The sequence below is a fragment of the Dipteris shenzhenensis genome, chromosome 30 (assembly GCF_047967505.1).
Source record: "Dipteris shenzhenensis isolate YYH24624 ecotype China chromosome 30, Dip_SZ_1.0, whole genome shotgun sequence".
Lineage (NCBI taxonomy): Eukaryota > Viridiplantae > Streptophyta > Polypodiopsida > Gleicheniales > Dipteridaceae > Dipteris > Dipteris shenzhenensis.
The window spans coordinates 30,249,577-30,272,683 of NC_141625.1; the positions used below are offsets into that span (position 1 = coordinate 30,249,577).

At 47.3% G+C, this 23,107-nt stretch overlaps 1 protein-coding gene across 2 annotated transcripts in view; it reads right to left on the reverse strand.

Moving 5' to 3' along the window:
* The window catches only part of LOC147881954 (uncharacterized), a 138,364-nt gene extending 121,325 nt beyond the window's left edge, over positions 1-17,039 (reverse strand). The window contains exon 1 of one of the 2 annotated variants that reach the window (XM_087402071.1): positions 16,559-17,039. In XM_087402071.1, the coding sequence (XP_087258197.1) occupies positions 16,559-16,762 (204 nt within the window). In that variant the 5' untranslated portion in view covers positions 16,763-17,039. The remainder of the gene's footprint in view (positions 1-16,558) is intronic. The other variant, XM_087402072.1, reaches the window with a different exon arrangement.
* Positions 17,040-23,107: the final 6,068 nt, after the last annotated feature.

The window sequence follows — 23,107 nt, forward strand, 5'->3', positions numbered from 1 at the left end:
TCCGTAGCTGATCACCTGCAGCTCTCTGGCCGTGTGTCCTGAAGAACTCCCTGCACATCCGGTCACCCTTCCGGGCCCAGAAGGAGAGAGAGGCGTGATAGGAGAACTCGGAGCGACGCTGGAGGGTCTCCTCCAAGAGGGCTCTGGCTCGAAGGGCCTGGATCCGAAGCTCCTCCGAGCCCGGGGAAGACTGCTGAAGTCGCTGAATGGAGGCGAGGTCCCTCCGAAGAGCTCTCTCTCTGCCCCACCAATCCTGTCGAACCTGTAGGGCTGCGAGCTGGCAGATCTGGCTGGACTCCTGCAGAGCCTGCGCTACCGAGTCTACCAGATCCATGCCCTCCCCCCAGTCTCTGTCCCAAAGACTGCAAATGCTGCTACGGACGTCCACCCTCGAGAAGATGGAAACGGGAATCCTGCATGATCGGGGGGGGAGAGTCTGGGCTGCCGAATCTAATGAGAGGAGCACAAGCGCATGGTCGGATAGTGTCGTCCCTGGAACAATGCCCGCCTGGCCACCTCTGCTGATGGCCCAATCACTGACATAAAACCTATCAAGCCGCTCCAGGAGTCTGCCTCCTTCCCTGCGGAAGCCCCAAGAGAAGTCCAGGCTCCCGTGCCAACGCCGGAAGGACGGGTCTCTCCAACTGTCCCTCCCTCCTGTCGCGAAGATGAAAGAGTCCCAAGCTGACTGCTCTGCCTGAGCCATACCTGTGAACTCCGGATCTCTACCCTGCTGGTCCTCCAAGGTCTCCAGGTTGTTGAAGTCTCCTCCAACAATCCAGGAATCCATGTCTGGAAGAATCCCTGTAAGTGTCCTCCAGAAGGTGGCTCTGCATCTGAGGTCTGTGGGAGCATAAATGTTGAGGATTCCTATCTTGGATCCCTCCAAATTCAGGCCTACCCAAAGGGCTCGGCCTGGGATCAACGTGCCGTGACCGAAAACTGACTGAGCTAACTGCTCGCACACGGAGGTACAGACCCCCCCGCTCCTCCCCTGTGCGCCGATCGAAGGCTCCCAATAAGTGTAGGAGCGTCCAGGGAGAACCTTCCCGCAGCTACGGGCATGAGCCGCAGAAAGCTTGTGCTCCTGGAGCAGCAGTACATCCAATCGACCAATCACTGCAGGCTGAAGTTCCTGACGCAAAATGAGCTTCCTGGGACCACGGGTACTCGAAGAGTGAAACCCGTTCACATTCCAGGATACGAGGTGTAGGCTCATGGAGAGGGATGGGGGGCTGCGAACAGCTGTCTGCTCGCAGAAGAAGTCGAAGAAGAATCAGACAGATCGGAGTGGAGGCGCTGCCGCTTGTGAGAAGGTTTGGAAGGGGAGACGGGGTCGTCCTGCCCGTTCTTCAACACCTTCAGCAAAGGCGAGAGGCCTCTAGTGCCATGAACAAATGCTTTCTCGAGCCAGCTCGAGATCTCTGAAGCGGTCATCCCGTAGAAGGTTCGGAGTTTCTGTTGGGACCAAGCTCTGACATCCTGGGGAAGAGGCCATGCCAGGGGGGGTCTGAGGATCACGATCAATCGAAAACGTTTGGCAGCGCAACGCCACCGCAAGCGCACATCGCCCTCGGACCACTGAGTCTCGAGGAGCTGCCCACCGGACGGGCCTATCCAGGAGCAAATCTGGGCGTGTGTCTGCTCTCTAAGAGCCTCCCACACCGAGTCGTCTGTCCAGGTCTCGGTGCCATCGCTGAGGAACGTGAAGGCGAAGCTAGGGCCATCCCTGGGAGCCAAGGCACCAATCCTCCCATCCGCCCCTTTGCGGAGCATGAAGATACTGATGTCGAGACAAGCCGGGAAGGTCCCAAGGTCGGCCACTTCCAGGTAGTCCCAGGGGCCAGATCTGTAAAAGTCTCGAGGGAGCTCTCTCTCCTGGAGCTGAGACCCAGCTGAGTCTGCCACTGAGGGGCTAGCGGGAAGGGAAACCTGCTCCACTGGTGGTACAGACACCGGGTGTCCTGCAAGCGGGGGAGGAGGGGGAGGAGGCTGCGGGATAGGCGACTCGGGCTCCACGGAGGCGACTGGCGGAGAAGGTGGAGGAGGTGGAGCGGAGGCTGCACTCGGCTGGGAAGGCGACGGTGCAGCTAACTCTGTAGGAGGGGCGAGGGGAGCAGGGGGGGGAGGGGGATGGGGATGCATCTGGAACTGGGGCTGAGAGGGAGGGGGAGGGGGAGGGGACTGAGGAAAAGGAGGCGGGGGCTGAAACTGCGGGGCGGGCGAAGGGGGGGGAAACTGGGGAAACTGGGGAGAAGGCGGGGGGGGTGGGAGAGCGGAGGATCTGAGGCTGTGGAGGGCGGGCTGCCGTCGAAGAAGAGGCTCTCCCAGGTCCCTGGGGCATCTGCCTGTCAGGTCTGTGGAGTGCTGCTGCAGGAATGGTGACCTCTGCCTCCTTGCCTTTATCCGAAATCTTCTTATTCTTTCCTCTTTTCCTTCGAACCTCGGTCCAACCGCCCACTACCTCTGGCCCAGGCTCCGACTGCCTCGGCTCCTCCTGACGTGGCTGTCCGGGGGGGGGAGGTGGGGGCGGAGGGGGCGGGGGCGGGGAGGGTCGAGACGAGCTGGCAAAGCGTGGACAAGCAGCCGCCAAGTGCCCAAAGCCATGGCACCGCAGGCACTGACCTGGCTGTCCGGTGACTATCATGCTCTGGGTGATACTGCCGGCACCTGTAACGATCTCGATCACTGCAGGGAGAGTCACAGGATCCGCCACAGCCACACGGACTCGGGGAGCTCCTGCCGTGGTCACCGCGTCGGCAAAGGTGTCGTGCATAACCCAGCCAAAATGGGAGCCCAAGTCCCTGACAATCGGCCGCAGCTCAGTAGCAAGCCCTGGAAAAACTAGTGTCACTGGGTGGCGAGGTATACGGAACCGAGTATCGAAATCCGCTGCGCTGAAACCACGGTACCACGGGACTATCATGATGATCTTCCCATCCACCGATGTGGGGGAACCGGCAATCAGATTGCTCGCAGCTTTCTCACTGGAGAGTTTGAGCCAGAAGATGCCCCTTCCCATAAGGGCCACCTCCTCGATATGGCCATCCTCTAGCAAGAGAGTGGACTGGAGCCAGTCCCTGATGGTAGACCTGGAGGGGGAGTGTCCAATGACTCTACCGTAAACAGAGGTACGAGCAAAGTCACTGGCTACCTCCTGAACACGAGATGATTGTTGCTCTGTCAGGATAACGCGGTAGGCATCTGGAGAGGGAGAGTCCGACTGGGCCTCCGGATCCGGGCTGGGGGCCGCCATACCGCCAAGACTAACTGCAAGCTTCCGATGAAGAAAAACAGGCTGCCACCCAAGAAGAGATGAAGCGGCGGTGGAGCCTGGGGGTGAGGCGGGCGAGGCGAAATGAAGGGTCGGAGGGGTCGAAGCGGAGGGCGGGGCGGAGGCTGCGGGGAGTACGGAAGGGGCGGGGAGGGCGGGGGGGGGGGGTGCAGTTGGAATGGCGAGGGTGGAGGGGTGAAGCGGGGGGGCGGGGGGAGAGGAATGAGGCGGGGCGGGTGAAGCGAGGGGGTGAAGGAGCAGCGAGGGGGCGGGTTGGAGCGGGGGGATGGCGAGGGAGCAGCGAGGGGCGGAGTGGAGCGGAGGTGGGGCGAGGGCGAGGCGGGCTGGAGAGAAAGAGGGGGGGGGGACGAGGCGAGGCGAGGCGGGATGGAGCGGAGGGGGCGGCTGGAGCGGCGGCGAGGGGGGGGGGGTTGGAGCGGGGGCGAGGGGCGGGTTGGAGCGAGGGGGCGGGATGGAGCGGAGGAAGGGGCGGGATGGAGCGAGGGGGCGGGATGGAGCGAGGGGCGGCTGGAGCGGAGGTGAGGCGAAGGGGTAGCGGGGTGCCGGCGGGGGGGGGAGGAGAGGGGACGGGGGTCGAGGGCGGACGGGAGGGGTGGAGGTGGACGCGGCGAGGGGGAGGGAGCGAAGGGGAGGTAGGGGCTAACGGCGAGGGGGGGAGGGGAAGCTCGCAGGAGCTACTGCGTGGGTTGCTCCAGTTATGTACAATACTCAAACACATATATAAATGAATGAAAAAGAAGATTAGGGTGGTTCTGCACCCACCAAAAGTTTTGTGGCTCTCTGTCTCTCTCTCTCCTTCTTCCATTCTTGCTTCCGTTGAGAGCACTCTCATTTTGAGGCGGACTCCTCTCACAGATTGTATCCCACTCAGCCCCTGGATCGGCAGGAGCTCCTTTGGCAGAGAGTCACGGTCATTGGTTGTTTGGGTAAGGAATGGGCCACAGATCCTTCCAGGTTGACCATTGCAAAGGATATTAGATGGAGACTTTGGATTTTTCAGGGTCGACCTCTTGCGGAGCTTGACTAGGACCCAAGTGAGTGGGCATGGCCTGCTCCGATGGCAGGTGATCGTCCTCTTTCCTTTTTCCAGTACTTGACGAGGGTAGGTTACAGGCTTCAGCAAAGAGACTCTCATCACCTACCATTTGCCTCCCAGCATTGGCGTGCATAGGGACTTACTGCAGAGCTATTGCTGAGCTACTGGACTCACTTTTGGGGCATCAGTAGAGCCAAAAAAGTCTCCTACTTTCTTTGGCTCACTATACATAGAGGTATACCTGTGGGTACTTGGCTTCAGCAGATGGGTAGACCCTCTTTGTGTATGCGTTGTCAGCTTGCAGAGGAATCTAGCAAGCATTGTTTATGGAGCTGCCTCAGCTCTAGAGTGGTCTGGACAGGTATCGTCAGGCTGTTCTCATATGTTACATCCGAGTCTTTTCTCATGACATGGGGCACTGCCCTTTGGGGGAGAGGAACTGGAGCCTTTACTCTCTTTGAGTCAGAGCCAAGAGACCATGGTTTCTTCATGCAGCGTCGCCAGAGACGGGGTCCCACAGAGGCCAGCATCATGGAGCCACAGGATTTGCTTTTGGTACCTGTACCAGCTCAGGATTCCCTGCCTACTTCAGCTGCAGGGCCAGCCTTTTCAAATCATGCGACTCACAAAAGGACTGTAGTGCATCTAGGTGTCTCTGAAGCCCCTCTGCTGAGGAAGACAAGAGAGCCACGTCATCTGCATAGAGCAAAATCTGGATCAGCGTGCTTGAAAGAGAGCAACCTACACCCCCTTGTGTCTGCATCACTGTCTCAAGCTCGTCAATGTAGAGGCCAAACAAGGTAGGCGACAAAGGACACCCTTGTTTGATCCCGATGGTACTCATGATCTCGTCTCTCCACCCGGATCCTACCCGAACTATGCCAGAAACTCTCTCGTAAAGTGCCATGACAGCCCAAATGATCTCCTGGTCATAACCCAAGTCCTATAGGCGCCGTATGAGGCGGGCTCTCGGGACTGTGTCAAATGCCTTGCGAAAATCCACAAAGCAACAATAAACCCTCTGCTTCCGTGATCTCGCCTCCTCGATGATACATCTGAGCGTCAGAATGTGGTCCATGGTTCCACGATCACGCCGGAATCCGGCCTGTCCTGCAGCTCCGAGTCCTCAACACTTTGCAAGTCTACTAACCTCAAAGTCAAGTACCGATGCATAAATCTTGGACATGACATGTCCAATCATAATGGTCCTGTAGTTCTCCGGGCTCATGGGATCCCCTGCCTTGTGGATGGGTGAGATAGTGTTAATGGTCCAAGTGTGTGGAAATCCCAAACAAACCGCTTCATTAAAAAGCTTTGCTAAGATCGGGGCTAGGAGGTTAATCCCATATGCAATGAACTCAGTACATAGTCCCTCATGATCCTTCACTCGGCCATTATGAAGTTTCATTACAGCATCCTTTACCCCTCCTCTAGTGAAGAGGGTGCAGGATGTGGGATGAGGCATGTGTGAGAGGCTAGGGACTGTGGCTGATTTGGGATGTCATAAAGTGTGCGTGCATAATCAAACCAGATCTGGGTGTCAGTGAGTGGCGGAGGGGACCGTCCTTCTAGAAATCTCTGCCAGAAATCCTTAGAGTTGTTACTAAACAAAATGTTCAGTAGCTCCTCCTCGTTTCGACGAACGAAGTCTAGTTTCTTCCTTCGTACCAGTCTACGGTATTCACGTAGCGTATCTGGTGCACTCGGAAGATTGTTTTTAGTTTCGAATCTGAGTTGACGGCGTAAGGCCTTACACTCATCATCGTACCAACTATTACAAGGTATAGTTCTAGGGGGTGGTGGGCGGGTGGAGCGGGTGGTGTGGGGAAAGGCATGAATGGCAGCCTCGTGTAGTGAGCAGGTGACAAGGGCAACATGATCCTCTAAAAGGGGTATGAAGTCAATATAAGCGAGAAGTATGTACAGACGGCCAGAGTAAGAAGGTGAGTCATCTTGGTGGAGTAAGCCCTGAGTGGGGTGGAAGGTGCTGTGCGAAGGGAGGTGGAGATGCGAAAGAAAAGGTATGTGTGATCAGCCCCTAGGGGGAGAGGTGCTACAGTGAAGTCAGTAATGCGAGATGTGAAGACAGGGGATCCCATGATGTAATCAACAACACTGGAGCCCCCCCCATGTGAAAAGCATGTGAAACCACCTGAAGCGGGCCATCTGTCAAGACCATTATAGATAATGAGATCATGTATTCTGCCTAGGTCTAATACGGCCTGCCCATAGGATGAAAGTGGACCTCGCCTATCAGCCGAAACCCGTAGCATACCTGCCTCCTCAAGGTCAACATCTGCCAATAGAGTGGAATCATCTCTGAAATCAAGAAGTGGTACCTGACGGGTCCTTGTCCTCACGTTGAAGTCCCCCACTAGAAGGACGACTTCGCGGCTAGAAAAGTCAACGATGGATTGATAAAGGTAGCAAATGGGGATGTCTCATCATCACCTCGAATATCTCTGGCAAAGTGGGAGGTCTCCGGGGGGAAGTAGCAAACTGCGACAAACAAATCCTGGCTATCCATGTGTCGTATCTGGATCCAAAGAAATCTGGAATGTGTATTTCTCTGCTCTACTGAAATGATCTCCCGAAGTGTGGATCTGAAAAGGACTGCAACTCCACCTGAACCTCGAACTCCTCCTATACCCCTCGTCTCATCTCTGTAGGCAGACTCCCATGTATATCCGCTGACTATTGGGAGAGGGTGCTCTGCACTCTGATGTGTCTCTGTATAGAAGACTATGTCGTGGCCTGTATAGGATTCCGAGAAGTTCCCTGGTTCTGACCATAAGGTACCATTATAGTTCCAAATGGTACAGGTTAGGGTCTCGGATATCTGAGTCTCATAGGCCCCGCTTCCCTATGTAGGGGAGGGGGCAGGTGTCCTACGGGGGCCTGTAAGAAGTTGTCCCTCTCATACCACTGCCCACTTCCCCTCCTTTCAGGCCTAATCCCGCTGCTGCAGCAAAGAGCGCCTCTCCTCAACCTGTAGAGGTGTGAGATCCTCATCCATAGAGATCGCTGGCTGATCTCGAAGGACTGATCTGCGTCGTAGAGCTGAAAGTCGTGCCTGAGTGTCATGAAATCGTATGATCAGAGGTTGCTCTCGGTTGGGATCTCTCCCCACCCGCCATGCCCTCTCTATCCTGTGCTCAGCCACACCTAGGGTAGCGGTCACGAACGCAATCGCATCTACCATCGGTGTAGCCTCAGTGCGTGGGATCCCACGTACTCTGATGTTGAGAGCCTTACTGGCTCTCTGCTGCTGCTCCATGAGGGTAGCCGAAACGGTGACCCTTGCGGGTTCTCGTTTGGCAACGTCAACCCATCTGGAAGTCTCCTCAATAGCAGATTGCATGCTCGCAATCTGTGCCTCGACCACCGGGGTACTCCCTGGGACAGTGTGTATGGCTGTGACCTCCTGTCGGAGCTGCATGATATCCTGTCTGAGTCCCTGAATAAGACCCGCCTACTCCCGAATGGCCCTAGCCTGCTCCTGTATGATGCGGCTCTGCTCCTGGTTGAAGCGGACCTGCTCCCGTGCGAAGCGAGCCAACTCCATCTCACGCTCACCACCCAATAGTATTATTCTAGAAGGTGCAAAATTAATTGGGAGAAGGAGTGGCTATCGTGGGTGGGGCTGAGTCCGAAAACTGGACGGTGGCTGAGTGAGGAACGGAGATGACAATGGAATGGGTGAGGCAGTCCCAACGGGGTGTGGGAGGATGGGCTGACTGAGAGGGAGAGGGGAGAGTGAAGCGTAACGCGGCACAGTGTATGACACCTCGGAAGTAGGTGTCATAAGCTGTGTGAGAGCTGTAACAAGAGAAGAGGGAAAGGGAACAACAACCGGCGCCATGGGCATGAGTATGTCACTGATCGTAAATGTAGATGGAGCTGAGACTGGAACTAGAGCTAGGCCTGAAGCGTGGACTGAAGTTGAAGTAGAGATAGACATAGAGGAAGCTGAGGTTGGAGCTGAAAACGAAACTGACACTGTAGCACGAGTTGAGGTTGAGGTTGAGGTAGAGATAGATGCTGAAGAAGCTGAGGTGGGTCCTAACTTTGCCTTGCTGTTTACCCCGAGTCCACTTCGGTTGGAACATGTGTTCACATCCTCCAAATTCAGTTGTGTCGTTTGCTTTTTTTTGTTATTGTTATTTTCGTCTTTCTTGGCTTTGTCCCCCATTCTCTTGGGGTGCGGGTGCAGATCGTAGTGTTAATGTTCAACCGGAAGCGGGAGCACCAGTTCCCAAAGAATACGCGAAAGAGAGCTTCGACGGAATTCAGGGAATGGCGACCAGCAGCAACAATTATTTTCTAATTCCTTACAGGTGGAAGTTCGCCCATACGAAGGGTCTCTCCAGCTAGAAGGACTTGGAGAATGGTGAAATGACGAGGGAGAACAAGCTCTCACAAGTTTGGGGAAGAAATGGTGAAGATGAAGAAGAAGAAGATGATGACATGGCATAAATGGGCTCAAGGAGGATCATAGTGCTCTAATACCATGTTGAAGAAGTGAAAGGAAAGCATGAAGCTGAACACAAAATGAGAGAATTGCATTAGAATGAAGAAGGGTGAGTTCCATATGTAGGCACCTCTACATGAGCCACCAAGCTCCACAATCATCTCCTCAATCATCTCCTCAATCAGCTCCTAGAATCTCTCAATCATCCTATGTGGCATCTACCACCACCTAACAGTGCTTATGGGCACTTAACTGTGCCTCTAGCACACACACATAGAACCCAAGGTGTGCCTTGGGCATACACCTTGAGATATCCCATCACACTGATGTGGTTGTCAGGTGTGTGTGTGTGTGCATGAGAGAGCTCCAGCTATGGCGACGATTCCAGCCCTCAGCCGGCCCTGTTGGTGATCCCGACCTGTCCCTACTGCAGCCTACGATCCGTTCATTCTCCTGAGCTTGCTCGCTGCTATCAGCCACCTTTCTAGAGCTCCATCTGGTCTCTTTTCCACTTCGTTTCAGCCTCCTGCAGCTCCCCGTTTGTGTGTGTGTGTGAGCGAGACGATCTGCTCCGCGTTTCCTTTAGACTGTGTGCAGCTTGTTCGAAGCCCTTACCTCTGCTCACGAGAAATTTCGTCACTGTTTCGCCATCCTGTGTGCTCTCTCAAGCCACCTTAAGTGCCTTGTTATTGGTTTCCTCTCAGATTTTGTCCACTCTATCAGTGCGTTGGATTAGTAAGTTGTGTGTAAGGCAGTATTCCTGCAAGCTTTTTGTCGCAACAGATTCCCGTGTCCTTTTGTCCAGGTCTCGTGCCCATCTATCCAAATCCCATGCCCAGCTGATATAGCGTCGCCGCCCTTTATCTGATTTGAATCTTCCTACTGAATCGACTAGCTTCAATGGCAGAAACAAATAAGTATTACGTAAAGAGAGCGCTCTCTCCAGAACCCAAAAGACAGTCAAGGGAGACTCTGCCCCCCATAGCTCCTTCATCTGAAGATGCTTCCTATGTGTTTGACATGTTGAATGAGGAATTTCAACAAAGTAGAAGAGAATGGATGCTACCTGCTCCAAAACTGACTTACAAAATGAAGTTGCCTTCTCTTGTGCATCCTCTGAAGAAGCTCTCTCAGACTGCAGTCATCATCTTTTTCCCAGGGAAAATACCCTCGGCTAATGATGTGGGACAATGGGTGAATTCCCTCCTAGGTGGATGCTATGTGGAAGGAGTTTATTTTGCCTCCCGAGGATTTTATAAAGTTCATCTCTTGGATGCCTTGACAAAACAAAAGATGCTGGAAATGTCCCCTTTATTCTTTGGTCATCAAATGGTGCACATCATGCCTTGGTCTCCTAATAAGGACTATCAGAATCTCATCAAGCATCATTGCCATGTATGGGTTGAAGTGGTTGATTTGCCAGATTACATGAGAACGGAGCTTCCTGGCTTAGCGATGACATTGGGAAAAGTGATCTGTCCCCCTCGTCCCACAGGTAATAAAAATCATTTTTGCATCTTATGGGATACTGATAGACCAACCCCTCCTTCCATTGCAGTTGAGATTGAGGGTGTTAATTTGGGAAAGAAATATTTCACTTGAAATGGGGCATTTTTGCTGGAGCTTGTTTCTCGTCACAAGTTTGGGCACCTAGCTTCTGAGTGTCCCTCTATCCTTCATCCGCCTCCTCCAGCTGCCATTCCTCCGCCATCTAATAAAGGAGGTCACAAGACTTATGTGGAAAAGACTGAAGCCAAAGGAGCAAAGCCTTCAGTTCATACAGGGAGCCAAGCCAATTCAGCTCAAAACAAGGATAAAGGAAAGAGCAAGCTAGTGGAAAATAATTCATCTTCTCATGAGGGTTGGCAGACTGCAAAGAAGACAGTGTCTCTCAAACAAAGACCTCTCCAATCTCGTAATTGGGATGCTTCCACTCCTTCTCTTGGTCAACCATCTACCTCTTCGGACAGCCCCATCTCAAAGGCATGGGTTAATGCAGTCAAGAAGGGTATTCCGCTTTGTGAGAAGATGATCTAGTCAAGGAATTGGATTCTGAGGGTCAGCAAGACCCTAAGGCAATGGCAGAGGCCTGATGCCTCCCTTTCTTTTTTAGGACTACTCATTTCTTGTACATATTTTCATGCGTGCTTCTCTTCTTATAATATACAGGGCCTCTGCAACCCGAATAAATGGAGGCTCCTTTGGCACTATATAGATAAAACTCATCCAGATGTTGTGTGTCTGCAAGAGCATAATCAGCATTCTTTTGCTGGCCAGCATGGGTTCTTTTTAGGATATGATATATTTTATGCAGGATCTGATCAATTCTCTGGGCTGTGCATTCTAGCCAGACATGATTTGCAGCCTTGGGTAGCATATAATGATCTTTGTGGCCGATGGATGATTATCCAATGTATGATCAATGGAGAGATTTTTGAAATTGGTTCCTTGTATACCTCTCAAACTTCAGCTTCTAGAGCTCGAATGTGGGACTCCATAAAGCAATTTCCTTGGTCCACAAATGCTATACTTTGTGGTGATTTCAATAATTCTCCTCACTGGCAGGACAATACCACACATAAATCCCATATGCTGCCCTCTGAAATTCAGCAATGGGAACATATGATTTCATCACTTCGTACCGCAGATTCATCACTTCGTACCGCAGATTTATGGACAGCAACTCACCCTTAAGTTTTGGGATTTACATATCATCATAATGCTTTTACAGAATATTGGGCCAGGCTTGATAGATGGTATCTTATTCATGCTCAGCAATATGATGATTATACATGTCAAATGCGGACTGACTATTCTCAACAACTATCTGATCACACTCCACTTTGGCTGAACTTTTTCATTTGGCATGCCACTGGATGACATGCAGCTCTCTTCAGTCAGACACTTTTGATCACACTCCACTTTGGCTGAACTTTTTCATTTGGCATGCCACTGGATGACATGCAGCTCTCTTCAGTCAGACACTTACAGGTCAATCAATTATATCTTTCTCATGAAAAATTCCAGCAAATGATTCGATTGGCTTGCAGGCCATTGTTATCTCATGCTCAGGAGGATCTTGACTTTGCTTGGAAGCCTTTTGTACATCGTATTCAAAATGTCATCAAGGAATATGGAAGATGGTACATGGCAGAAACCAAGCATCATATCCAGTGGGCAAAATCATACAAGCAGTCCTTGGTACACATTAGCCATCAAAGGTCCCTTTCTGCTTCTGAGCAGAGTTCATTGTCTTGTGCTTCATCCATAATTGATGCCAATGATAAACGCAAGCTTTCCAAATGGCAGACAAGGGCTAGAGTTAAGCCTATGCTAGATAAGGGTTGTTCCTCAAAATCTTTCTTTCGGAATTTACATGCATATAGACAAAGTCAATCTATCATGAGAGTCAGAAAATCCGATGGTATTTGGACCCAGACTTTATCTCAGCTAGAAAAACAATGTCTGGATCATTTTCAGCTTCTTTTTTCTCAGCCATCTTCTTCTACTCCTCAGGTTGAACTGGCTCGGAGCAGATTTATTGATCTTGTTTCTCCTATTGTTTCTTTGCCAAAAGCTTCATTGCTGGAAATGTCTTTTTTAGATATTGAATTGGATGAAGCCCTCAAACATTTGGGTAAACATAAATCCCCTGGCTGGGATGGTTTGACGGTTGAATTTTTTGAAGCCTTCTGCGCTGAATTGAAGGGTCCAATCTTGAAGCTCATTAATGTAGCCTGGCAGCATCAACATCTTCCTTTAGCTTGGAAGCATGGTCTAGTTAAGCTTGTGCCCAAAAAACTCCTATGCAAGACTATAGATGACTGGAGGCCCATCACTTTGATGCCTGTTATATATGAACTTATTGCTAAAATGTTGGTTCATTGGATAAAGGATATCCTTCATGATGGACTTCATCCCAGGCAATATGGTTTTGTTCCAAGAAGGAATATACATGATAATATCTCCAATACCCTCATCGCAATGGAATATGCTAAATATTCAGCTCAAGATGTTTTGGTCATGCAGGTGGATGTGGCAAAGGCATTTGATACCGTACAGTGGGATTATGTCTCTCAAATCATGTCTAAACTTGGTTTTGGGCCAAAGCTAGTTAACGTCATATATTGGCTTTACTCAGATTCCACTGGTCAATGCTTTATAGGGAATCATTTGTCTAAGTCTTGGACTCTGGGACGATCAATTCAACAGGGATATGCCCTCTCAATGCTTTGCTCTATGCTATTGCTTCACATCCTTTGCTTCTTTATATGGATCATCTGGTTGATACTTGACAGTTAGTAGGGCTTCAGATTCCTGGCTCACGGCCTTTCATTGCACAGGCTTATGCAGATGATTCTTTCTTCATGCCAAAGAATAGTCCTCTGGAGCTTCGATTATTGATGGATACCCTTTCTGATTTTGGGTTGGCAGCTGGTCTAAAAATTAATTTTCAGAAATCAAAACTCTTGCCTCTCAAGCATTGCGACTGGCATGCTATCCTTGGGCCCGGCCAGATTACTCATCCGGAAAACATAGTAAGACATTTGGGTTATCCAATTGGCTGGAAAATCAGAAATAAGTAACAAATGTCTTGGGTATTTAACAAAATTCAGGACAAATTAGAATATTGGAAGATCTCCACATGGCCTTTGCATGTTCGGCTTCGAATTTTCCAATCCAATGTTTTAGCTTATATCCAGTTTTACCTTCCTTTATTACATGGTCATCTCGAGATCTCTCTTCTTTTATGTCTCAAGCCATGGAGATTTTTTGGAAAACTAAGCTTCATAAAAAAGCTTTAAGGTTGCTCAAAATGGACCTGCTTTGCTCACCAAGAATGCATGGTGGTTTGAATATTCTAAACATCAAATTTCATGTGTTAGCAAGAAAGATCACTATGCTCAAGGCTTTTTTGTGTGGCTAGATGCGCACAAATGCTTATAGACATTGGCTAGTTGATCCATCGGAAGTAGTACTTGGCAAGTTTCAAGGTAAAATACCTAGCTGTCCATTTTCTACTGCCTTGATTCAGGATTGGAAGAAAGTGCTCTCTCGCATCAAATGGTCTCCCCATCCTGCTTCTATAGCTTCCTCGCTTTGAATGGAAAGCCTTCATTGGAGTGCTGTTTTTTACTCTCCTCTTGCTGTACAACCAATCAGAGCTTACAATCTCATGAAGTTGGGCATCCGGTTCATTGATGATGTGGTAGATACTCAGGGGCATATTCTCTCTTTTCCGACAGCATGCCTTGGGATGCATCATAGACCCATATGGAAAGCTATTGCAGATCTCTTATCCGGCAGCATGCCTTGGGATGCATCATAGACCCATATGGAAAGCTATTGCAGATCTCTTACTCCCTTTGGTTCCGATTCCAACATTGGAAGTAAGAGACAGGCTTCAAGATTGGCATCTTCAGTCTTCAAGTCCAGGATTATCCTCTCAGCCTTTGCATCTATTGACTTCCATATAGGCTTATCGATTGACATTACCTCCTCCATGGATTGCTCATCATGCAAATTCTCTTTGGCATCTGAATAAGTCTTTAACTTGGTGGAAAGGAAAATTGAAATTGATATGGAAGTTGAAAATGCCATTGAAGCAGAGTTTCTTTCTCTGGAGATGTATTGTTGGTATTTTTCCAGTGGGAGTGAAATTGGCTCAAAGAAGGATTGCCTCTCCTCTTTGTCCAAGATGTCATCATACTCCTGAGAGTATTCAGCACTTATTGTGGTTTTGTTCATATTCCAGAGACCTTCTGGACAAGATTTCCTATTTTTTATCTCTCAAATTTCCTGCGCACAGGTTCTCGAGGTTTTTCTGGATGTTTGGCAGATTATCAGCTTCTTTGTCACAGTATTCTCTTTTCTTTCATTAGACCAGATACTGGGCCTTATGGACCCTCTGGCTACAGCGAAATCATGCATTTCTGAATTCACCCCTTCAGCACCCTTATGAGTTCTTCCGGGCCTCATTGCGGCAGTCCTTATATGATGCCTTGCATGAGGAAGATTTGGATGTTTCTTGCATTCAGCTTTTCTTTTATTGTTTCTAATGGATAGGGCATTGGCTCTTTTCTCGAGCACTGCCCTATTGTAAAATGGATGTTTCATAATATCATTTTATTAGTTTCACCCAAAAAAAAAAGTGTGTGTGTAGCCTCCGTGGACAAACCACTTTACCAAGAGAAGCTGCAATTTTTGGCAACAAAGAGATCGTACACTGAGGAAAATCTACCACTTCTACCCATACACGGCAGCGGTGTTGAATCAAAGCATGATAGTCCCTTGTAGGGGACCAAGGCAACACATGCACCATCTGTTGGCCATAAAAGAGAGGAGAATGCTCCAATAAAATCTGTCTGTGCTCCTCATTAGTCATGATTACATCCCCTTGCTGCATAATGCACTTTTCTGACATAGCAACCACCCAGGGTTCTAGTCAACCAGTTACGAACATCTGCATCAGCAGGCATGCGTCCTGGAAAGAAAATAATGATAGCATGCTTAGCATAATCTTTGACAGGGTTAAAGATATCATCCACCTCAACCATGATGCCCGTTGTGGGAATCGGGTCTTTCCAACTCTTGCGAGTGTCCTCGAATCCCTCATGCATCACTTCATGAACCAATTGAGCCTCTACACACGCATGAAAAGGGTCATCCTGACCCATCACAATGTTCTTAATCGTTAATCGATTGAGACCCTTGTCGTCTACGCATAGATGCATACCCAAGTCTTTTCTTCTTCACCAGTAACACTAGTGCATCTCATGGTGACTCACTTCACCCAACTGGAGGTTTTCTAAAAGTTGCCGCGCAATTTCATCCTCCTCGGTCGAACTTGTCCTATAGGGTTGCTTGAACAAGATCCATCCAATGGTCAAAGGCCCTTACGGGAGGTAGACCCATTGGCAGTACCTTTGGAAGCACGTTTGAGTAATCGGGCAAAACCTAGAGTATTAGTTGAGCCTCAGGTGATTCCTCACTCCAAGGGCTCCGACTAATTACGTCTGCTATCTCATAAACATACTGAGCAACGGGCATTGCAACCGCATACTGCTCACCCAACGTTGAGTCATCAGCGTGGGCAGCCGAATCCATGGCTGAAGTATTATTATGAGTAAAAATGTAGCTCACAACTTGCCTAAAGGAGCGATTTGCTAAAGAAATTGAAGGTATCCCACTTTGGATGAAGTAGGATCCTTGATACTATGCTAGTACAGCAACGTGCTGCTTGCGTAACATTAGTCTCATTCGAATGCAGCATTGAACCAAACATTGTCACATTTTAGGCACAAGATTCGTCGGTCACAAGGCAAGGATCTTGATCTGCAGCAATTGGATGAACAACAGTCCTCAAACTGTACTTGGAGTTCGTAAAAGTACAATAACTTAGGCACAGATTTGAGAAGTATCCACGCGTTTACTACCGAGGACATTTGAGAGGAAGAGTAGTACGACAGACAAGACACTCCCAAAACAGTCGTCCGCCCCAAAAAAGCTTGGTTGTAGTACACCTTGATATCTCCTGAAGTTTCTCTTTTCTCGCTTTCTTCAATTACGGGGAGGGGGAAATCGGGCATGCCCTTATTGACATTCTTAATCGAGGGTTCAGCTCCCTTTGCATTAATTTGAATTTTCACTTTGCACTTTTTATCAAGTGTTCTAAATCGGGATGCACTGTCCAACGGTAAGTTGGCAAGAAGAGTTTAAAATTTACAAATTTGCGGGCGTTCATTTACCAGCTTACCTGAGCATCAATTCCGACTTTTCGCAATTGCAGCGCAGCGGCCATGCCACCTAACCCACCACCCACGATCACTGCTCGGTCTACCACGGGCTTTCCCTTAGTGGTTGTGGCTGACATCGCTGGAGGCGCAAGAAATGAGGCGGAAGGACAAGGAAGCGACTGAGAGGTAGCAGGGAATCGCGGACAGAGGCACGTAGCTAACATGCTTAGTGAACTCGAGGATCAACCGAGTTCACTAAGATTTATAGTGAACTCGAGGATCAACCGTGTGCCATTCCACAGATTTATGGTAATCGTTAAAAGAGGTCGAAAAAGTAGACCTTGGATCAGACGAGATAGGCAACACTCACCGGGGGAGGCTTTTCCCTCAAGCCTCTTTCCGGCTACTTCCCGACCGGGAAAAGCCGACCACGGTCATTTTCCCAGCGTCAAGGTTCCGAGGGAGACACGTTGCGGTGAAGCCGGTTGACGTGGTTGTGAAGCTGGCGGTTCGATTTGATTTTTGGGAGTGGGAAACGTGTTTGATGGTGTTTGGGTTGGCGCGTTTTTAGTTGCATGCGTGTATACCTCTCTTGCCCGTTTTATGAGTTCAGTGTGTGAGTGCGAGGGGCTGAGAGCTTCATCGATTTTGAGAGCTTCGTTGTTGCTGTCGAGTTTTGTGTGATTTGAGTGTGTCAGTGGGAGAGTCTGAGAGCTTTGTGGTTGGCGAGGTTCTTCTGGGGAATGGAGAGTGATGCTGATCGTCCTTTGGTCTCACTTGGTCTGGAGGAGGTGGACATTGCTATTGTCGAGGCAGATAAGGCATTTAGTGGTGGTCATGCGGTGGATGTGGATGTTTCTGGTGGTGGTTTAGTGGTGTGTTTGAGTGAGGATGATGATGTGTGTGTTGATGTGGTTGTTTTTGCTGTTTGCGGTGATGCTGCATGCAAGGTCAACGAGGATTTCGGGGACCGTGGAGGTGTGTCTTGGTTACTTTGTTTTTTGCCGCGTTTTCTATTTTGTTAATTGTGTTTGATGAGTTTTTTGTCTTTGTAGGAACTGCGGATGCGAGGTACGGTGCTGTAGGTTCTTTGGCTTGTTTTCTTCCGCTTGATGAGTCTTTGGAGAATGAAGCAAGAGGATGGTGGATTGAATTGGAGTTCTAATAAAGATAATTGGGCGCGGAGGAGATGTGATGCATGGCGTGTTATGGAGGGGTTGGATGCTTCTGTTCCGATAGAGGAGCTGGACTTGAAAGTGTTTGGTGGATTACTAAGTCGGTTTATGCTTCAGGTTTGCAACAAAAAGGGTGAGGGAGGTTTGTATCCTCCTACAATCGAATCATTCGTAGGTGTCAAGATCGTCATGTTGCCGCGTCTAGTATTGTGGAGGTTCCTTTTGATTTGTTCAACAACCCTTTGTTTGCAAAAGCTTGTTCTACTCTTACCAGCTCCATGAATCGGTCAGATCCGTTGATGGATTGAAAGCTACAAAGAAGAGCAAGGTGGTTGGATTGAAGGATGAGGTTTTAGTGTTGAATGATGTGGATTTTTCACCGTTTCATCCTAGTGGACTTTAGTTGCGTTGTACTAAACTTTACTCTTTGCAACGGGGATAGTTTGCTTGAGGTCGTAATGGTTTTGGGGAGGGGACCATGGGTTTTATGTCATGGATGGGAAAAAGAGGGGAAATAAGGATGGCTCTTTTGGATGTTTTTTCCCTTGGAAGAGCATATTTTAGATGTTTTTCCCTTTGTGCATGATGTAACAATCCAAGGGAAATGAGAGAGGGCTTTAAAGAAATGTCATATCAATCATAGAGAAGTGTCAAATCAATGGTTCTCAGGGTGTGGGAAATAGCACCCTAAGGTCTAGAGCATGTCCTATTTCCCATGGTCCCCCTTATTTCCCACGTATTTCCTCTCTATTTCCCATGGTACATTTTTGCATAGCATCATAGAAATGTCTATTTCCCCTCTTTTTGCCCTCCATCATAAGGCACCGTTTCTCCTACCCTTGAGAATGTGACATTTCTCTATAGCTCTCTCTCATTTTTCGTTCAATTGTTATTTCATACCAAATGTGCTCTTCCAAGGGAAAAAGTATCCCAAAAAACCCATCTTGATTTTCCCTCTTCTCCCCCTCCAAGACATAAACCCCTTCCCATCCTTCCTTACCCCCCCCCCCCCCCCAAATGCTCGCTCTCAGAAGCACTTCCCTTTTCCAAGCAGTGGTGCTTAGGAAAGCAATGGGTACTTCCAATGGAAGCATTGACCTCCTTGAAGATCATTGCATTCAAATAAGCTCACCTAAGTACCTCACCCTTATGGACATAGGTGATGATTGCGATGCAAGCATTGATGGCATGATCACCCTCCCCAACTTGCCTTTGATTCTGCACGAATTGGCTAGCCACCTCAAATAATGCAAAACATGACACAATACACAAGGTTGGTGCATAAAGGAAGAGTATAACAAGTAGCAATGATCTAACTAGTTAATGAAAATAAAGTATGCTTGCTCATGGCAAGGAGGACATTCTAAGGGAAAGGATTTAAAACCAACTAGTCAGTGGGGTAATCAAGGTGAACATTTTTATGTCAAACCAATTAGCATCTTGCATCTGAATGTGGAATACTAGTTTACATAGTGAATCCTGTGTTGCAATGATTCCTTTCATAATGCCTACGTAACAAGTGTATGCCTTAAAATCCATACTTTGCGTCACTCATAGAGTTCTAGATACCTTATACTACTTGATGCCCATTATATTATCTCTAAGGCTCCTATCTATATTCTATTTCATGACATTTGATACCAGACTTTTAACAATCACAAAGGCTTCCACTACTTTTGCTGCACCCAATCATAGCTCGCGTCCTAATAGAGCTATTGACTTGACATTTGACACCTAGGAAAATCATGTGCCACCTCTAACTTGCAATTTCACCCTCGCCTAAGTTCTTCTCCTACAACAACTGTGCTAAGGATATCTCCTCGTCACCGAGGGACCCAAAATAGTAATAAGAGAAATTGAGGGACAATAAGTGACCAATACAATAGCTCTTCAACTCACAAACATAATAAGCCCATCACATATGAAGCCCATAACCTGTATATTTCATCAACCCCTCAACCACTTGCAACATCCCATGCTCTCTAGACTATGCTATGTTGGAAACATAATAATTACAAACATGATATAGTCTATCGTTCAATGTGATTTCTCACAAAGACAAGCATACATAACATCTGACAAGAGGATGGGCACACTGAAGCTAGGGAGTGCTTCTCCCGCAGGTCCAATATTTGCTGCAAGATAGGAGCAGCCTATCAACACAAACCAATTGCTTGTTGTATTCTCTAATTTTGACCCTCTTCTCTACTGATTTTGGCCATGGACCTCTTTTATAGAGTTGTAGAGCTTAAGATCTGAGTTACAGATCAAAAGTTATCACAAAGTAGTGACTTCTACTTTTTTGGGGGAGGTGCGACTACTTTTCTAGCTGCATGCTCTTTAACCACACCCCATTGGCCTATCTACCATTCGTTCCACCATAAACAATCATTTTTTACCTTCATGCAAATAAACTTCAAGTCCTAGCATACAAACATGAACTCAAATGCACACAATAGTAGAGCAGTTCCACTTAGTTCTTATGAGAGGTGAGAATGTTAACATGTGGATGTACAAGATCCATTTGTGATATCTTTTTCCCTACTTGCCAAGTTGAGATCCAAGTGAGAGGAGTTTTGTGCCCTTGATGTATCCTCGAGAAGGTGAGAGAGTCCTTATTGCAATGTGAAAAGCTAAGAAGTATGCGAAGCTCATTACTACCAACATCATGTCACACTACCACCTCTAGGAGGGCCAATCGATGCCCTTGCTCAAGGTAGAGGATATATTGAGCAAGTTCTTCTCGATGATTTCTTGATTAAGGATCATTCACATGCCAAAGTGCAAGCCATCATGTCTATCGGCCCATTTTGGAACCAAGGTGCTATAATAATACAAAATAGAGATTTTAATGATGCATAGATGGGTTTTTGACTTAATCTCTATTATTGGAATTTTAACTCTTACTCCATTCTATGGGTTTCAACCTATGCATAGGCGGGTTGTTGACTCAATCTTCATTCATTGTATGGACTTATTTGGGTGTGCTCATTGATAATTAATGTGAGGGAATCATCACTCAGATCATTGTGAATTTGTTGATGCCTTGACAAATTGGTTTGATCTTCCAATTTATGTGCTAAGTCAAGTGGATCCATGTCGTTCAATTGCAAGTTTTTCTTTCATAGTTGTGACCAATGCCTCCCATAACATTATGATAAGAAATTCATCAACATAAATAATGATTTAAAAATGCTCTAATATATTATGAGGACATACAATGAGGGAACCATAAATGAAGTTTTGAACCGAAGTTGGTGCAAAAATGCATCATTTCGAGCATTCTTTTATTGCAAGCTTCTTCTTCTTAAGCCATAAACTGATGCCAAAAGTTTTCTTTTGAGACATTCGTTGCCTCGAAAGTGTAGGAAAGAGTTGTAGGGTTCAAGAAAAAGTTGCAAGTCTTCAAAAGTGGTGATCCTATCTCCTTCAAAAATCAAGGGGGTAACGATTGAGAAGTCTAATCTAGGAGTGTTTATGGGTTGCAAGGCTAAATTAGGAGTGGGAGAGGATTGTGAAATTAGAATATGGTTTGGAGTTTAGAATGAGAGTACATATAAAACCAAGTGGAGCATTCCTAGATTGCCATGTGTCCTAAAGAGACCTTTCATTAAACCCCTCTCAAGGGTACTACAATTGCACCTTCCAATAAATGTCTAGGCTTAGGAACACTCCTAAACCGTAGCCCTTTACTCCACCAATGTAGGCATTGTCTAGCCCTCTGGTTTACCCCTTCATATCAAAGCCTCTGTATTACACTTGACATAACATTCCCTTTCCCTTCAGAATTGTTTATATCCTCGAAAACAAAATTGGGAAACCTCTTCTGGAGATTGCTTACCCTTTCCCATGTTGAACTCTCTTTAGACCTATCTGTCCAATTAACCAAACATTCTTTCCATATTGCATGTCACTTTCTTTTTTTCTTTTCTATCTAAATTTTTTCGGGTTCATGTGGAATAGATAGAGGTTTAATGAGTTCAACTAGGATTTCATTTCCAATGAGCTTGTCATCACCTCCTAACTTTCTTTTTAGCCTACTCACATGAAAAACTAGATATACTCTACATCCTTCCGATAAGGCTGTTTAATAAGCAAGTTCTCCAATTCTCTTAAGTATTGTGAATGGTCAACAATACCTAGGAGACAACTTTGGACAATTACCTATCTTTAGGGATTCTGAAGATTCAGGTACCTTGAGATAGATTTTCTCATTTTCATCAAACTCCAATCTTCTACAGTGGGGGTTTGCATAACTTCTTGCTCTATTTTGAGCTCTTTTATTGCTATCTTTAGCTAACTTAAGCATTCAATTCATATCCTCGAGAAATTTTTTGGCCTAGAATGGACTAAAACTTGCAACTGAATGTTTGGAATTACTATATGCAAATTCTCATATGGGAAAATACTATTCCCAATTAGTTTGCTGTTTACTTACATATGCTCGAAGCATATCCTCAATGACCTGATTGACCCTTTCAATTTAACCATCACTTTGTGGATGATCTATGGTGCTCATATTCAAAGACCAACCTCATAAACATAGCCCTCCGAAAATGGCTATTGGATTTGCTATCTAGGTCACTAACAGTAATTGCCGATAGCCCATATAATTTATAAATTTTCTCTGTAAATAGTCTAGCTAATTTTGGAATTTTAAACTTCATTAATTGGAATATAGTGAGCCATCTTGGTCAACCGATCTACAATATCCACACAAATTCGTGCCCCCTCAGTGTCCTAGGTAGTCCAACAACAAAATTTATGAAGATACTTTTCCATTCGCCAGATGGAATCTCCAATGGATATAGGAGACTTCCTACCTTAAGGCATTTAGCCTTATTGACCATGCATTTTTGGCATTTCAATACATAATCTTGGACACTCTTATCTATTATTGGCCCAAAAGAATTGCTTCTTCAGAAGTGCAAACGTCTTTTGAATTCCCAGGTGTCTAGCATTTGGACTATCATTACACTCAAAAGAATTTGGCGCCTAATGCATTATTATCTAGGTAGCCATCCTCTACAATATATTTTGTCCACTTGAGTCCTTCATCACCCACCTATAGTGTGTCACGCTTTCCATGTGACTTCTCATTGAAAGCCCCTTGATTAGTTGGATCCCTCCTCATAATTGCTTTCCATATTTCAGAAACTAAGGATCAAACTCACATTTTCCTTTCAAGGACTCTAGGAAATCATTCTGTTTGAGTAAAACTCAATTCATTAAGGATTGGGATTTTGCTTAGAGAGTCTTTTATCACATTGAACTTCCCCTTCCGATATGTCAAGGGGATATAAAACCCTTGCATTATTTCAGCCCACTTAGCTTTTCTTCCTTTAGGCTTTGGCTGATTGCAAATTTGCTAAATGCTTTCTTGATAAAAAAACA